The sequence below is a fragment of the Triticum urartu genome, chromosome 7A, assembly GCF_056163025.1.
Source record: "Triticum urartu cultivar PI428250 chromosome 7A, HENAU_Tu73, whole genome shotgun sequence".
NCBI lineage: Eukaryota > Viridiplantae > Streptophyta > Magnoliopsida > Poales > Poaceae > Triticum > Triticum urartu.
The window spans coordinates 27,133,587-27,151,757 of record NC_141879.1 but is presented as its reverse complement, the minus strand read 5'-3'; the positions used below and the strand labels follow the sequence as shown (position 1 = coordinate 27,151,757).

The 18,171-nt window shown below is 43.2% G+C and overlaps 2 protein-coding genes and 1 pseudogene across 3 annotated transcripts; 2 read left to right on the top strand and 1 right to left on the bottom strand.

Moving 5' to 3' along the window:
• Positions 1–583: 583 nt before the first annotated feature.
• On the bottom strand, positions 584–6,001 carry LOC125518164 (uncharacterized). Its single transcript, XM_087535340.1, has 2 exons — positions 3,384–6,001; positions 584–2,431 (listed from the first exon to the last, which is right to left on the bottom strand). The coding sequence occupies exons 1-2, from the start codon at positions 4,753–4,755 to the stop codon at positions 951–953; spliced, it is 2,853 nt and encodes a 950-aa protein (XP_087391466.1). The 5' UTR covers positions 4,756–6,001; the 3' UTR covers positions 584–950.
• A 3,390-nt stretch (positions 6,002–9,391) lies between these two features.
• Positions 9,392–12,401, top strand: LOC147957228 (disease resistance protein RPM1-like; annotated as a pseudogene). Its single transcript, XR_015610703.1, has 2 exons — positions 9,392–9,640; positions 10,262–12,401. The product of XR_015610703.1 is annotated as a disease resistance protein RPM1-like (transcript).
• LOC147957227 (disease resistance protein PIK6-NP-like) lies at positions 12,249–13,097 on the top strand. The gene has a single exon (XM_087531613.1). The coding sequence runs from the start codon at positions 12,249–12,251 to the stop codon at positions 13,095–13,097; it is 849 nt and encodes a 282-aa protein (XP_087387739.1).
• The last annotated feature ends 5,074 nt before the right edge of the window (positions 13,098–18,171 follow it).

Sequence of the window (18,171 nt, the reverse complement as noted above, 5' to 3'; positions counted from 1 at the left end):
CATTAATTACCCCTTCCAGTGAAAATTCGTCTAGAATACCCCTTTTGAAATCTTTGGACTCTTGTTTTTTGATGCGTGTCCATCAGGTAAGGTGTGAGGTGACGCCCTGTATCCAAAAACATGTGGACGGCCACAAGGAGTGGAACAGATAGACAAGAGAAGTTTGGACAAGATCGCCAATGATGCCCTCCGATCCTTACAGTTTTTTTTACAAATCAATGACGCAACATCTGTTCCTATCGACCATAAACAAACAAAATGTAAAACTGAGGTAAAACCGTGTTAAAAGTCTCCAAAATCTGACATTTCGATAAAAGTTCCGCTAAATAGGGTAATATGTGTCACAAATGTACAACTACAAGGTAAAAAATGGAATTCACTCTTAAAATAACTTAATTGATTGAAGAAGTGCATCTCCAGCGCCTCAACAGCACGTCGGCAGTGATGATTTGCCTGACAGCAGAAGGGAGATGTTAATTGTGGCTGTTTCCGATTTCTCACAGAATGTCGATGACTGCCATAGGATGCGAGCGGGAGTAACGCTAAGCTGTCGAAGCGACATCATGCATGGGGTGCTCCCTTTAGGGAGGAGCACACATTTCAGGGTGTGCTGTATTTGGGTTTCTGTCTCCTGGATTTTTCTGGTTTCTTTCATTGTTCACCGTTTTGTGAACACTTTTTGTAGGTTATGGGCAAATGTCACTGTATAGTTGTTCTCAATATTAATTCATGGATATGTCCATGCATGCAATACAAGAATATGGTAAAAGATTTGAATAACCAACTCAATGTCTCAAATACACATAGGGTGCTCGGGGTTAAGCCTAAGTGATCACTTGGGTTCAATTTGTCATGAACAACATCATAAATTTACACACAAATAGTTCCTTCCACATGTTTCTTTACGATGTTCCCCTTGTGAATCCAATCAGACAAAGAGGCACCTCATATCATGGTGTGGTTTCGGTCACTGTATCAGTGGCGTTGGTATTGGTATTCTCATTGCTAGCACTTTGGTCTTTCCTATGGTAGAAGACTGACATTGTTGCATAGACTGCAATGTAGGCCAGCACTGGGATGATGAGAAGGATGACGTTTCTGGAGGTTTCCCACTTTCTATTACTGCCTGCTGCATAGGCCACAAGGAGGCTAAACATATCCAGTAGAATGGCCGTATGCATCGGCCATAGTGGCAGATTGTGATTGTGAAATGTCGTCAATGGAAGCAGCATGACGACTACCACGATCGAGGCCATGAAGGAAGTGGAGTTGCTGTAAAAGAAAGCATGGTACCGGTGCTTGTTAATGTCGTGGAGGATGGGGTTGCCAGCAGAGTGTCCATTGTCGTTGTCTTGCCACAGGCCGCCTGGTGGTTTTAAACCAGTCTGGTATGTCATACTTGCAGCCAGGATTCCTAGCAACATCAAGTATTCAAGCATATATTTCTCTTTGTTGCTGTTATCATCTGCTTCTCCATCTTCACCTTGTCTGAGTTGCCTATCTGGTAGATCAGCTTGTGGTGAGCCAGCTTGGTTATGACGGATGATCCAGAAAATTGCTACCTGTGAGGCTATGAAGGCTAACACTGCACCAACCAAGGTTAATACATAGAGGGAGGTCTTGAGATGGCGCGAGCTTCCAGCAGCATAGGCACCCATAAGGCCAAACATGCCAACAACCATGCACACATAGAGCGCATAACAACGTATGCCTGGCCTATATAGCTTCGGATTTACGAGAAGAAGGATTAGGGTTACGGATGCCATGAAGCTCAATGAGTTGCAGTAGAAGAATGCTTCGTAACGGCGAGGGTAATTGTCGAGGAGTACCGGGAAGCCCGAACGACGTCCGAGCCCCTCATCATCTGATGACCAGAAGCCACCAGGTGGGGTGAGACCTGCCTGGTACGTGAGAGTAGCAGCCAAGATGGCAGCCAGAAGTAGCAACTTGCGCTTGCTATCCAAATCTTTCACTGCGGCATCATCTGCCGGCTCAGGATCATGGTCTCTTATGGTGATATGGACGATGACGTAGACGAGGACAAGCCCCGCCAAGGCAACAATGTAGATGGATGTCTTTACATCCCTGGTGCTCCCAGCGCCATAGGCAGTGATGAGGCCAAAAAGGTCCAGCACCAGAGCTGCTTCAAGTGTGTGTCGCTTGAGCAAAAACCTGCTCTGGAGCATCATGATGACGACCAAGGATGTGACGAAAGTTGCCGAATTACTGTAGAAGAACACTCTATAACGAGTTGGATGTGTCAGTTGGAGCACTGGATGGCCTATCTTATGCCCATCATGATCGTCTTCCCAGAGGCCGCCTGGTGGATCAAGTCCAGCTTGGTAGGTGATGGTCACAACAAGAGTAGCAAGGAGCATAACAAGATAGCGAGTGTTTTCTTCGTGTAGGATGTCCCTGCGTCTGCTGGTGCCTGCATGAATTTTTCGATCAGAAAATCAACTAATTAACTAACAAATAGATAAACAAAAATAATATATATACATACATATATATAATATATTCTACAAACCAATGTTTTAAATAGCGGGCTATGGTATATAGCGGCAGCCCTTAAAAACAGCTATAGCGTCAAATTGTATATGAAATAGCACAGCTATAGCGGCAAATTGTATATGAAATAGCGCAGCTATAGCGGGCGGCTATTTAAAACTATGCTACGAACTCATTGTTATATATTGTTTTGAATGTGATCTCACAAGATACACATGAAAATTCCACTTACACTTTAGATGTAGTTAGACCATATCTGGGTAGTCTATAATACCATTTTGATTATGTGCTTATACTATTATTAAGATACCACTAAATGAACTACTTACCAAAATTTCAAGTGAGCTCCTAGTTTTGGCATATTTTGAAGCGGAATAGCTCCACACACGACATTTTCTGGACGGCATGTGTACGATGGTAGGATCTCACGTTCCTTATTTACGGAGAAATTTAAACTAATGATTAGCTTGTGTCGTGCATGCGTCGGCCGAAAAATTGTGTAGCACTGCTCATTTTGAAGTACCTTTGTATTTGTACATAAAGAAGTATATGACATGCCACCAGACAAAAAGTGTCTATAATACACACATACTGTTATATACTTTTATATGAGAGTATAGATACTTTAATTTATGCTAGATATTCCCTACATTGTATGAAATACTCGTGGGTAAAACTACAGATGACGGTGGTAAAAAGAATTATATGCACATAGTTCTGTTAAATTTTATAAATAGAAATTGATGGCCAAAAGAAAATTGTGTTAAGAGATTGTGCATCTTCATATCCAAATGCTCGCAAGCCATACCCAAAATGTAAGAACGGTAAGCATTTGTAAATGCAGTAACATATGGTTGAGTAGCTAGGCATACCTCGAGGAATGCTGACATGCTTCTTGAACCATGCTAAGACAGAACTATGCACATTCGCACATCGTTCCCAACCAATGGTGTAAGTAATCAACAGCTGGAGGCATACGCAGACAGGAACCGCAATGGTGAGGGTAAGGACAAAGATGGTGTTGTCAGCCTCCCTGCAGCTCCCAGCAGCATATGCCCCCATGAGGCCTAGTAGAGCGACGGCGATCAACCCATAGAGTGCCACGAACCGCACCGAGATGGTCTTGCTCAGCTTCTTCTCCAGGAGCAACACGATGATGAGCAGGGATGCAACAAACGAGGTGGTGTTGCAAATGAAGAAAGCACGGAACCTCCCACGTGCTTGTAACACTGGATCACTCGGACGGTGGCCATCCTGGGAGCTACTCCAGAACCCACCAGGCGGGCTAAGCCCGGCCACATATGTGATGGTGACCACGAAGGTTGCGAGTAGCATCAACAAGTCAATCTTCTCTTTGTCATGCTTCCTGGATAGTGAGTTGGATTGGGCCTCACTACCATTACCATTGGCGGGGATGCGGATGGAGTTGGATTGGATTTCATTCTCAACACCATTGGTGGGGATGTGGATGGAGTCGGATTGGATTTCATTCTCAACCCCATTGGTGAGGATGGGGATGGAGGTGGGGTCAGAGTTGATTTCATTATCAAAACCAATGGGGGGTATGAGGTTGGAGTCGGATTGGCTTTCATTACCATCATCATTGGTGAGGATGGGAATGAGGTCAGAGATGATTTCATTATTGTAACCATTGAGGGGAATGGGGTCGGAGTGTGAATTATCATCACCATTGTTGTTGGCTCTGTTCCTGGCCATAAGCCAGAGGTAGGAGAAGAAGACAGCGAGGATGACATATACCAGAAAGGAGAAGGCCACCCCCGAGTAGACGGTGGTGAATGTATCCCGGCTACTCCCAGCGCCATAGGCCCCCATGAGGCCAAGTAGGTCGAGCGCCATCACCGCCCGCAACACCACCGTCCAGGATGTGCTTTTCCTAGGCAGGATGATGAGGATGAGGGAGATGACGAGTGATGTCGCCAGCGCGGTGGCGTTGCAGTAGTAGAAGGCGAGATACCGGCGGTAGTGCGTATCCCGGAGGATCGGGTCGCCCACGATGTAACCCCCTGAGCCATCCTGTTGCCAGGATCCCCCTGGCAGGTTCAGCCCTGCGACGTAGGTCACCGTCGCAACCAGAGTCGCCAGGAGCAGGAGCTGTTCCTTGAACTCGTACAGTTTTGGGTCGGCGCCTGCAGAGTTGCCATTACCACTGCCCTGGCTCTGGCTCTCCAGACGCTCAGTGGATGATGCTTCTGTAGCTACCTCGTTAATGGGTATGGAGGCCATTTGCTACTTTGCCATCGAACTGATAAGCTCTGGCTTCAATTTATATCATCCAGCAACTAACTTATATATTACCAAGTCTAGGGTCAGTGCACGATATTGCTAGTTGGAACTGAGGGCCCGCCCACATGTCCACTTGAATCGGTTCCATTCCTATAGTTTGTTTGGCCAGACAAGACTAGCTAGGTCGCTTGCCCGGTGGTCAATTTAAGACCTATCCTCTTGCTTAGTTGTAGTTTGTCCACGCTTGGTGGTCAATTTTATATCTTCTTGCTTAGTAAAATAGTTTGTGTGGTGACACACGTCAGAATTATTGTGACCATATCATTGCTGAATAGTTAATGACGAGCCGATATTTGTTAACGAGACTGTACGAAGGCTCTCAGACCATGACTATGGATGTTCCTCCTCATGCAGTAGATTGACAAACTACACCAAGGGAAAAAATTCCCGCCACAGCCAGTCATCCCTGCCATAGGCGTCAGGACCACCCCGCTCGTGATTTTGTGTCTTGCCTGCCAATTTTGTATAGTTATTTTGGCTACGACCAGTAACTCTATAGGTTAGACCTGGGAATATGTGTTCGACTCAAAAACCAAACCTAGCATATCCAGCTAAGTCCAACATCAACCCTAGCACATATTCGACACCAGTTCGAGCAAGACAAAACTCGGCCGACGACTTTCAATCTGATTCGCTTGATACATAATTAAACACAGTCAACTAAATCCAACTTGCATTAGAAATGCACAACCACCTTATATGTATTCTTTTTGTCCTTGAATTATTCTACTAGCGTGCTCCAATCAATCATGCCCCAACCACTGCATTTTAGAAAATCGTTTTCCATCCCTAGCAATACCCACAATTTGCTATACACATTATAGGGTTCATTAGACCTGCTGCCGTGTTGCTCAAATCACTGGAATGATGCACCAGGAGTTGACAGGGCAAGAGATTCATCTTACATACTCCATAGTGCCTTGTTTGTGTTTTTTTTACTTATTTTGGTTAATGCCGTAGATATCATGTGTTTATTTCAGTGTTTTTTCTCCTGCGCAAATAGTACACTGCATGAACTATAAGTGTTGTACTATTCCTTATAAAGCATGGGGACAGCTCCTGACCCTTCTGTTAAAATTTTGAGAATAAAATGTTGTCAACCTTTTTGGCCAGTGAGCTTGGGCTAGCACTTCAAATTTATAGAAGATTCCTTTAATATTTTAACCACATATTCAATCCCAAAGAAATGAGTAGCACAGGCAACAGCTAGCATGTGAGGGATGAAATTAAAACATATGCATCCAAGTAAATAAGACATGTACCTGCTATATTGATTTAGTTCTCAGATCCAAGTAAACTGATGTACACAAGGAAAGCTGTCAATCTTCTGTGAAAACATATAACATCTCATTACCAAATCGATAGTCAGCTTGTCACAAGAAGAAAGCTCAAGCACATACAAAACAAATGTTTTCTGGTTCATCTACTTACTGAAACAGATGAAACGAACAAGCTGGCTCAAACAGATAACATTACGTGCAAGATTAAAACAAGCCACCAATGCCATGATAAGCATATGCGAACAAATTCTTACAGCTAACTGCGGAAGTTTCAGCAATCCTGCCGATAAGCATCTCATAACCAAGCTGCAGAAGTATCTGCTCTCTGTGTCGGAAACAAAGAACATATTTCAGAAAAAACTGGTAGGGCAGCATGCCATGTTTGCGCGGAACAGAATGTGCTGGGGTCTGCAGGTGGAGGTACTAGCCTCTTTTGAAGACCAAATAAAAATCCTGCAACAACCAGGCTGGTGACCCAGCCAGCGCGCACCCCAGAGTTTCACAGAACATTTGACTGCTGTAGTACCAACTCCATGCATTAGGTTGAAGCGCCATTCACTCCGGATGGAGCACAAAAGCAACAATTTTTGGACTTAAAAAATTCATGATCTAATCGATATTTAAGCGAAAATTTCCTACTTTTATTCTGAACATTTCAAAAAAAAACACGATAAAAGATTACGAGAAGTAAATCTTGAACATTTTGAACAGTAGCACTAGAAACAATCCGACAGTTCATACGCATATTCAGCAGAAGAGAAGAGAATTAGTGTTCAGTTCGATTCTCACAGAACTAAGCGTTTCGTCCGCAGCAGCTGGCCTATTTGTCAAAGTAAAGACCTGCGACCTTTGAATGTATTTCCACGACGAAATCGAATCTAAGATCGAGCACGCTAGGGTTTGAGCTAGACGGGGGCAGGCACACACGCTGACTTACCTCCGAACGGAGCGCGACGGAGATGGAGGAATCTCAGCGGAGTAAATCTTCGGCGGCCTCCACCTCTGCCGGCGACCTCCACCTCTCGGCCATTTCTCTTCTCCACGCTGCTGTTGTTCTTCAGTCGTGAAGCCCTCACAACTGGGCCCATTTCTCAGTTGTAGTGGGCCAGTTTAAAGCGTAAGGAGGTTCGAAAAAATAAGAACCTAGATACTGGATCCAGTTCACGGCCCAAATTAGTTAACAAAGAGTCATGCCCTTTAAATTTCTTATTAGATAGATTGTCTCTTTTGCTATAAAAAAGATACGTTGTCTCTAGTGCTCCAAAAAACAAAAAGATGCGTTGTCTTTATTTGAAGCAAAATTCGTAGACAACAGAATCCTATTTAGAAGATACGGTTGTCTAAAAAATAATCTTAGCTGCTCATTGTGGGAGTTCTATTTAGAGCATCTTCAACAGATGTAAAATTTAGTACCCCAAAAATGCATTTAGACGAGGAAAAAACTTTTTGGGCAGCAGCATTTTTATTTTTACTTTGCTTTTTCACATACTTTAAATTTGGCATTCTTCATCTACCACACAAATTTGAGAATACGAAATTAAATAATATCAAACTCGTGTCAAATTAATCTGAAACAATAAAAAATTATTACACAATCAGTCCACAACATCAAATTCAACACAAATTGTTCATCAAAGATAACATAAACTTAATCACACTCATGACACATAGAGGTAGACCTCATTGTTTTGTTGGTCATTATGCATCCATCGCTCCTTGGTGAGATCTTGCTAGATCTTCATGACTATCCACATCTCGAATTTGATGATGAGCTTGAAGAAAAATCAGATGCATTCTTCCCTTCTAATTGGATGCGCCACCCTTGCCATGAACTCATAGTAGGAGTAAACCAAATTCTTGGCCTCGCTCATACTCAATGATCATATTGTGCAAGATCGGAGCGGCAGTCATGATGTATCAAAGGATTTGTTGATCCCAAAATGGAGCCAGTCCTCACACGTGGATAGCAAATTGGGCTTGCAAAATCTCAAATTCCCACTCAACATCATTCCTAGCATCCGTTTGAGCATTATGTAATTGAAGTTGTCTCCTATCTTGGGGGCTTGGAATAGGATTCACAAAGATTTTTCTACTTTGGATATATCCCATCTGTTAGGTAATAGTACATGTTGTATGTGCGGCCATTTGCTTGTAACTCCACGGTGGTGATTCTCAATTGGCTAACCGTGCAAAGAGTGTGGTCAGTGGGGCACATTGTTATCATTGCAAGATCCAAGAATTCTAAAATAGGCATTCCAAAATAGCTCAATTTTCTTCATCTTGCTCTCTACCAGTCTTGACCGGCACGTTTTTTTTATAAGTTTTCTTTTTTACTTTTCTTCGCTTTCCATTTATTCATTCATGTTTTGTTTCCATTTTGTTGTTCTTCTATCGCTATTTTTCTTTTTCTGTTTTCTCCATTTGTTTTTTACTTTTGTGTTTTTAATAATGTCTCACACGTTCTATCCCCATCCCGATGGTGCGTCTAGCACTGTCGGAGGGCGTGTGGAGATTTGTCTTCGTGGGATCTTACGGGATTCGATTGGTGCTGGTCTTCGCCGGATCTATTTGATCCGGTTTTTGTCCGTCTTCGTTTAGGTGTTTATAGGTTTGATCCTTCTGATCTACGACTTTCTTCATTGGTGATGATTGCTACTCTAGTGCACTGGTCCTATGGGGCCTTAGCACGATGACGTTAGACTGTCTACTACAACAAGGTTTGCCCGGCTTCCGGTGAGGGAGGAGTGATGATGGCGGCGCGCCTTCGACTCGCTCCAGTGCTTGTAGTCATCGCTAGGTTGTCCACGGACATGGTTGTAATTTTTATTACCTCTGTTGTTCTTTGTACTGACATGATTGAAGATAAATAGATTGGAAGTTTCTCGCAAAAAAAAAGGAAAAATAACCAAAAAACAAAATTAATCATTGTTTTCTTCTAATAAGATAAGGTCATGTTAATTGGCTCCACGTAGGATAACAAGCTCATTTTTGCTGTTTAATATGTCATCATCGGGCTGACACGCGTACGTATTTGCTTCACAGCTTTGGTGCAGTTATGTGTCTTTATTTTCGCGTGGGGCATATACAGTATGTAGACACGCAGGACAACATGAGCCACGATAATTCATCGAAAGAATTTCCGACGGAAAAATAAAACATAGGACGCTCGTATGTTGCGGTCCATTGGCCCTTACTGCATTAAGTGGGATTAGGATATGTGTATTATTGAACAGGCTCATTCATTAGTAGAGTGCTACGTTAAGAGGACTCGGTCCACAGTCACAAATTCCGGGCTTGATGGATCAGCTACATAAACGCCTCAACCTACCTGTGTGAGCTGCAAATCAATACTTGTTGCTCTAATTAACCACTTGAGCAAAGAGAGCGTTTGTAAATCGAGAAAGAGAAGAGGAGAAGAACCGGCCAGAGATGTCGGCGACGGTGGTGAGCATGGCGAGGTCGATGCTGATGGGCGCCATCAGCGTGGCCGCCTCTGCCGCTGCTGCTGAGATGAGCCTCCTCATTGGCGTCCGCAAAGACATATGGTATGTATACTTATGTGAGGAGAATCTGATGGCATCGTTATATCCATTTTCCAAAGTACTTGCATGTACTTATTCTTGTATCACATGAATTACATACCGATAGTGTAATTTTGGTCAAATACTTGTCATAAGATAGACACACCTAATTTTGGATGGAATTTGTTTTCCATGACATGCATGATCTCATTCCCTGTTCATCCAGTCTTGTTTGTTAGACTGAGATATGATCAATCAAATGCAACACACCAACGAGAGATATATGAATCTGGGTTCATTATGCCGTGAGAGTGATTGCTTTCTATTTCTCGCTTTATGATGTGTTCGACGGGTGATAACTCGTATGAAGTTTGTGAAATCTGTATACTGTAATAGCTTCTCCTTATTAATGAAAAGGGACCTTTCCTATCTTTCAAAAATAAAATCGCATGAATCATTGTTTGGATCGTTGTTGTAATGTGCTCTTGCTCTTCCCTCCTGATGGAAATACTTGACAATCCTTTCGCCTTCGTGTGATATAAATTACTTATGTATATAGATTTCACAAACTTCCCTATGTACTCTTGCGTTCCACAATCCATAGAATGACACCAAGAATTAGCTCTAATAAAATGTGCTTTGAAGGTTCATCAAAGACGAGCTAGAGACCATGTATTCATTCCTTCTGTCCGTTGAAGCAACGAAGAACAAAAGTATGGTATAGCAGGTGTGGGCGAAGCAAGGGACCTTGCCTATGGTATTGAGGATTGCCTTGCTGAATTTCTGGTGCATGTGGGAAGCCAGATCCGGTCTCAACAACTGCTTAAGCTAAAAGACCGCCATCGCATTGCCAGCCAAATCCATGATCTCAAAGCAAGGGTTGAAAAAGTGAGCAACAGGAACACACGCTATAACTTGATCACCGTTGATGTCTCTAGCTAGCAGTATTGACGAGGTGAATTCCTGCATGGAAGATATTCGCAGCCACTCAGCTAGCAACATTGATGAAGCTGAGCTTGTGGGTTTGCTAAGCCTAAATAGGAGTTGATTAAGATGGTGGATGTTCGCTCCAAAGATGGTCTTCGGAAGGTGATATGTATCGTTGGCATGGGTGGTTTAGGCAAGACAACTCTTGCTAGGAAGACGTATGGAAGTAAAGAAGACACTATTAATATTTTTTCTTGTTCTGCTTGGGTCACAGTCTCACAGTCGTTTTACAAGATTGAGATGCTCAAGGACATGATTAGGCAGCTATTGGGTGGCGATTCATTGAAGATTTGCTTGAAGGAACTTGAAGGGAAGGCGGTGCAAGTAGACAATCTCGGTAGCTACCTAAGAGAAAATCTAGTGGATAAATGGTACTTTATCATTCTTGATGACATGTGGACCATAGATGCTTGGAAGTGGATCGAAGATATTGCTATTCCCATTATAAACAATAAAGGTAGTCGTGTAATAGTAACAACGCGAGATGATGGCTTGGCTAAGGAGTGCACCTCTGGATCGCTTGTCTATCGCCTCAAGTACTTGCAAGCAGATGATGCAACAAATTTGCTTCTAATAAAGAGTAGGAAAACACATCAAGACATGGAAAATGATAAGGAAATGAAGAACATGGCCAACAAAATAGTGAATAAGTGTGGTGGTCTACCGCTCGCTTTACTCACTATAGAAGGCATGCTTGCCACCAAAAAGGTAACAGAGTGGGAGAGTATCTATAAACACATCCCCTTAGAGCTCGAGGTCAACCCTAGCCTTGAAGCAATGAGGAGGATAGTTACTCTAAGCTACAACCACTTGCCATCTCATCTCAAGTCATGTTTTTTGTATTTAAGCACCTTTCCTGAGGATTCTGAAATCAAAAGGAGACGTTTGGTGGAGAGATGGATAGCCGAGGGGTTTGTTAGAGCGAGGGCTGGGGTGAGCATTGAGGATGTGGGAAACAACTACTTTAATGAGCTAGTCAACCGTAGCATGATTCAATCTTTTAGTGTGAACATCGAAGGAATTGTTAAGAGTTGTCGAATCCATGATATTGTGTGTGATGTCATGGTCTCAATTTCTAGAGATGAAGATTTTGTGTATGTGGCAGAAGATAATGTAACTAGTGTCGCAGAATAGATATTTCGTCATGTAGCTTACCATGGTAGTAAGTTCCAGAATATTGGCATGGATTGGCGCCATGTCCCGTCATTAACCATATTTAGCGAGAGACCACTGGAATCTTCACTTTGTTCACCTGAGGCTAGATGCTCCGAGCCTTGGGTCTAGAGAATTCACAGTTTAAAGTCACACAAAAAGATATCAGTAACATTTGATTGCTACGTCACCTTAAGTATGTGAATTTATCTAATCCTCAAGGTTGTTCATATATTTTCAAACTTCCTAGATCCATACGACAATTACAAGGCTTGCGTACTTTGAACATAAGAGACAGTTGTATTACAGAACTGCCAAATGAGATTAGTAAACTCAAGAGTCTGCATAGTCTCCGTTGTACCAAGAATAGGTTCTAGATTTTGTTGACTTGGATAACCCCTTGTTATGCTTGGTGGACCCACTTTGTCTGCTCAAGATGTTCACAGCTTTGCGTGATCCTAGTGAGCATGCTAAGGTAGTTGCTGACCTACACATGGCATGGTCTAGCCGAGGGTCAAAGTCAGGAGGTGTGAGGGTACCAAAAGGAATCGACACCCTAAAAGAGCTGCGGATATTAGAGGCCGTGGACATCAGACGAACCAGTTGCAAAGCAATTAAAGAGCTAGGCGAGCTTGTGCTGCTGAGAAAACTGAGCATAGTAACAGAAGGGGCCACCAAGCAGAAATGCAAGATACTGTGTGATGCCATTCAGAAGCTCACTTGCATCCGCTCTCTTCAAGTGGATGGTTCACTCGAGCTCGAGTGGCTACATGTTGTTTCCTCTCCTCCTCCCCTGTTGAGGAGTCTGAAGTTGTATGGATCCCTTGGAGAGGTTCCTGGCTGGGTTGGTAGTCTGATGCATTTGGTCAAGCTTTTCTTAAATAACACAAAAATAAAGGAAGAAGGTAGCATCATGGAAATACTAGGGCCACTTTCCAACCTCATGCAGCTTGGTCTTGGAGACAGCTCTTATATTGGGGAGAAGCTAGTGTTCAAAACGGGGGCATTCCCAAATCTCAAGAAACTGGATACTCAGGCTCTGTGGCAACTGAGAAAGGTGGGATTCGAGGAAGGCAGCTCCCCCCAGATGGAAATAATAGATATCAGTAGATGCGAGTTGAGATCAGGAATTATTGGTATCGACCACATTCCAAAGCTCAAAGAGATAGCACTTGGTAATTACGGTCAGGTGGCGAATCTTGCTATGTTGCAAAGTGAAGTTGAGGCACACCCCAACAGTCCCGTGCTGCGACTGCAGACGGACCGAAGATACCACGACCTGGTAGGCACCGCCGTCCAATTCAGAGAAGCAACGGGTGAATCGTCATCTCTCCATTCCTGAGCTCACGGTCCCAGGCGGTGGCCATGGTGACGACAAACATCAGGTCAGCTAATTGCTTCTATTTCCTTCAACCAGTAGTACGTAGCACCTACAGAGTGAGATGTGCTAATTATTTTGTACTACCGTACGCTCATAATCCATACTCTGTCTTTTCTTCCTGTCGGGAGCGAATTTCCACGATCTCGCCCAGGTGGGCTTCTTCTATAAAAATATGCCTATGGATCTTTTTTGTTCTTTTCTTTTTGTTCGTGACAGCCAAAATGATCTGCTTTACTCTTACAACTCGTGCTGAGTGAATCGGAGCAAGCCTCCTGCCAGTTCCACCATGCAACACTATAGTATAACGCAAGCATGATCTCAGTCACATTGTATTCAGCTTGTGAACACATATATTTTGCACGCACCCCTGTTTGTAGCAAAAACTTCCTTAATTTTCTACCTGCTGACAGAGTTTCACATCTCAAGTTGTCGAAATAAGCTAGTGCTCTGTGTACTGCATTCGGATTCAGCTGGGCACCGAAGAACAAAAGCAGCCTGCAGTAACTGTTCATCCCATTGTCCACAGTTACAAGATGGGGCCCAACTTCAAGAGAGGCCAGATGCTTTCTCCATACGGCCGAACATCACGGTGGCATTTCCTTCTAAAAATCAGTATGAGTAGTGGAGCAAGCAACGGAGGGATCATCTCCACTTCCACGGCCTACAGCAGCGGGAGAGAGCTCGTCGCAGGTGGTCATCCTCCTTTTTTTCTCGAATACGCACGAGTGTGCGTACTATATTATAAAGAAGGTGGTCATCCTCCTGCGAACGACGAGCATTAAGAGGTCAGCTATCTTCTCTTTCGTTCAGCAGTAGACACTATTAAATGACACGTCTCCTTCCCCTTCGCCCGGCGGCGCGGGCGGCGGCGGGGCACTCCCTCCTTCCTCTGGTCCTCGTGGCGGCGGCGCGGGTCGGCTGTTCGGGGACAAGTGGCGCCTCGTCCGGCTGGTCTCGCGGAGGCGGGGACGGCTGGATCCGGCGGCGACTGGGCTAGGAGGAGGTGGCGCGGTGCGGCGGCGCTGGTGGCGGGGTTTCGGTCGGGGTCGTCTTCGATCTCGATCAGGATCTCCATCAGGGGCGTCGCACGGCGGTGGGACTGGATCGGCGGAGGGTTCCGCCTGGTTCCAGCCAACCGCGAGATCGGGACACCGTGGCTTCCGGTGAAAATTGCGCCTGACTGCGGTCATGGCGGCATCTCGGACGTTGTTCCCTTCTCGAGGTATCGTCGTTGCAGGTCACGTCAACCTGATCGGAAGGTTCCGAGGGAAAACCTAGATCTGGATCTACCGGATCGGATGATGGTGACGTTTTGATGTCGTTCTCCCTCCTGGGGGCATCATTTTGGAGAAAGTGTTGGCTGGAGGGGTCAAGAGGAGGAGCGGCATGGTATCTGACACGTCGACAACGGCGGGTCTCAGCGGCATGGAGCAGCGGGGTCTCGCCGGTGGGCGTATGATGATGGACGAGCGCAGGGTGGTGCCGTTGTCTGGCGTCGTGGTGGCATCGACGACAACTAGACCGGGCAAGGTACATGCAGCAATATAGCACTAAAGATCGATTGGTGGCAGGTGGCTGCGGCGGCTTCATACCCGGCAGGCGTCCAGGTTGAGGAGTGCGCCGGACTGGTGGGTGTCCCATACCCGGTAGGTGCCCTGGTTGGGACCTCATGTCTTAGATGTTAGGTTTGGCTGCGAGGTCTGTTTGGTATTAGGCCCAGACTATTAGCATCCCTTCATCAACTGGATAAGAGTAGCGACAGATGTTGCCTAGACGGTGGCTTTAGTCTTACTTTCGTGTGACTTTGTAAGGTCTTGTGTGAATAATTAATAAAGTGGTTGCATGCATCGTCCAGATGCAGAGGCCGGAGATCCTCCTCCATTTCCAAAAAGAACTATTAAATGAGATTTTAATTTTTACTGCATGCATTTGTTATCCCCTATCTTATCTTCATACAAAAGACACACAGATTGTGTGTTGTTGATTTTTTTTTACACTTAATCTCTCTGTCTTGTAACAAATCAAATCAGGCTGATGCTAGTAGCTGGTCGTTTCCCTGACTCTGATCTTCATCTGTACCTGGCAATGCAAGCATCTATAGCTTGGCAATGCCTCGGAGTCTCCACCATGCCGCATCTATAGCTTGGCAATGCAGGCATTCTGTTTCCAGCATGTTTTAGTTTCTATGGAAAATTCTAGCTTATTCTTCGTGTCAAATTCATCTAGTTGTACAACAGATACTGTTCCCTATATGTAAGAGCTCTCTTAAGACACTCCAAACAAGTCTTTTGTTTGCATGATAATCATTAGTTATTTTCAACCAGCGACAGGCTGGGGCATTAATTGCATGATCAATATTCTAAAAAAAATTGTTTATTCCAAGAATCTTGGTGTCCAGGAGCAACTATGAGATTGTAGCAGTGCATCTGTGCATAATGAAGCTGGAGTGAGTGAACATCCCAACCATCTCCTGTTGTGAATGGACCAAGACTCCGAGTATTCATCAATATGATGTAGGGATCTGAAGTGAAGTTGGAAACTGAGGGTTCCCTTTGGAGTTCGCAATGGCTCGACAATCCATGCGGATCTGAATTCTGAAGTGTGTCACCTGTGAAGGGATCATATTGATAAAGGGTCAGTTCAGCAACATCCATCATCTCATTTATTTTGTAGTCCTCATGTTAGATTGTTACATGCTCTGTTCTTCAATTCCTGACAATGTTTTCAGCTTATGCCACCCCTGTCTATATCAAGAGTTCCTCCCCTTGTGACAGAGTTTGACATCTAACATGCATGAATTGCACTAATTCTCTGTATGTAATATGATTCAGCAGGTTAGAAGAAGAGCAATATCCAGTAGAGTATACTTATGAAGTTATGATGCACCACTAAGTTGCAATGTTCATCCTACTGTCCATAATTATAAGATTCAGTTGGGCAGAAGAGAAGGCCAAACAGTTCTCTGTGTTCTCTGTGTGCGGACTTTGTGGTAGGTTTTTTTTGTAACCTCAATGTTATATTGTTTAATCGATTAACCGATGCCATACAAAGAATTCAGTGACGATGACACTAACACCTGGGCAATTCTTCATGCAGATCTCTTGACATTTTAAACTCTAGCGACCTTGGAGCAAACTACAACATTATTTCTAGAGCTCCGACACCTGCTGGGTGGCCCAGGTCCCTTTGGTAGAAGGTGATCGGTTCTTCACCACGGAATTGATCAAGTCAATGTCAATTTTTCTTTTCTTTTGGACTCCAACAGATTCCAGTCCCCCGAACATCAGGTGGCCGCATCTTGCACCATTCACCGGATCATCGCATGATCTGATCCTACTATGTATGTACACTTGTTCAATTTGTTATTGCCACTATGGTCTGTAGTTCTGTGTAAATGAAGAATTGGGAGACATGCAAGCCAACTGAACTCGTGCACTAGCCGGATATGACTGCGCTCTGTTCCACGTGTAACATCATATCGACATACCTTCACAGGTGATGGGTTCATTTTGCAGTAAAATTTCAGTTTCCACATTTCTCTTGTCAACGTTTTGAAAGAATCAATGGGGCTGGGTTCAGTAGCAAGTTGGTTGAGATTCAGTATGGGTGATGCCAGGTCGGTCTGTACTGTACCCTTGGGGTCCTTCCGAGAGGCAATCACATTAATATTTAATAATGTGTTTGTGAGAACATCTTCTCTCAGACTGCTATGCTATGATGGTGCTGTTACAAAATGTGTATCCCATCCCATGTTACAAACTGCTTTAAATATGCCCAATTTTAAGTTGTGTGTTTCAAAAACCCAAATTGACGTCGGTAAACAACTGAAATACTCACACAAAAACCTGGAAATATATTCTACATTGTAATGCATACTTTCATTTTTTTTATTCTGAGTTTTTATTTTTATTTATTCAATTAGCATAAAGTTTGTAAATTCATTTCCTGTCCTTTTTTCTACATGCATTCTACATCATATAACTAGATTTAAACACACAAATAAAAAATTGATAGTTAATACTTTGAATTACAATAGACGATATGTGTTTATAAATGCTATGGTTGGGATACCATTATTAATTTTAATCTATGTAATATTTTGGGATCAACACAATTATGAATTTCAAAAGGTATTTAATTCAAAGTACTTCAACAATAGTGTACCTTTAAATTAATTTTAATTTGACCTCAGAATTGAAAAAAAATCTTTGAATATGTGTAAATGGAATATAATTAATATTATAATTTTTTGAAGCAAGTATCACTTAATTCCGAGTTTCACTGAGATTTGGTTTTATCAAAATTTAAAGATTTTTTGTGATTGTCTTTTTTGGGTATTCCACCAAACACATGAGTTCAAAATTTCTGGTTGTTGAATTCTTAACATTAAGTTACTAAGTAGTAAACACATGTATGACGGTAAAAGAAGAATAATCCTTGTTCTGGCCGGATAATTGTTGATGCTGTGCGACAACATGAGGAATATAAAACATGGAAACTACTCTCTTCGCAAAGAAAGAAACCATCCAAGTTCTTACTACTATGAACAAACTAGTACAGTACGCGGCGTTTTGGCTCTTAGGTGAATCTGCACCATGGTGAACAGTAAATTAGTTTAAAATAGTTACAACTTAAAAAAACTTATTTTTTTTGTGATGCTACATGCTCATGTGTGTGAAGTCCGTGTCAAATTTTATGGAGTTTGAATATTTAAGTAGCTCTTAGCAAAAAAAGACAATTTTTGAGGCTATAAGAAAAGTTATTGTTCACATACTGTTTTGACCGATTTTGCCTTTTTTTGCCAAGAGCTCCTCATATGTCTGAATATGATGAAATTTGGCACGAACATCACGCATTGGAACATCTTCCACCTCAAAAAAATTCAGAATTTTTGAAACTTCTTTAGTATTTTGTTTATTTACTGTTCACCCTGTGCAGATGAGCATGGGCACCGAATTGAATATCCAGAGAACTTGCAGTATGCATGGGGACCAAAATAATTCAATCAATCATATATTCATATTCATAGTTCACA

Coding starts and splice junctions, on each gene's coding strand:
- LOC125518164 (XM_087535340.1), bottom strand. CDS start 4,755: ATGGCCTCCATACCCATTAACGAGGTAGCTACAGAAGCATCATCCACT. Junction 2,432..3,383: donor GCATGTCAGCATTCCTCGAG/GTATGCCTAGCT, acceptor AAATTCATGCAG/GCACCAGCAGACGCAGGGAC.
- LOC147957227 (XM_087531613.1), top strand. CDS start 12,249: ATGGCATGGTCTAGCCGAGGGTCAAAGTCAGGAGGTGTGAGGGTACCA.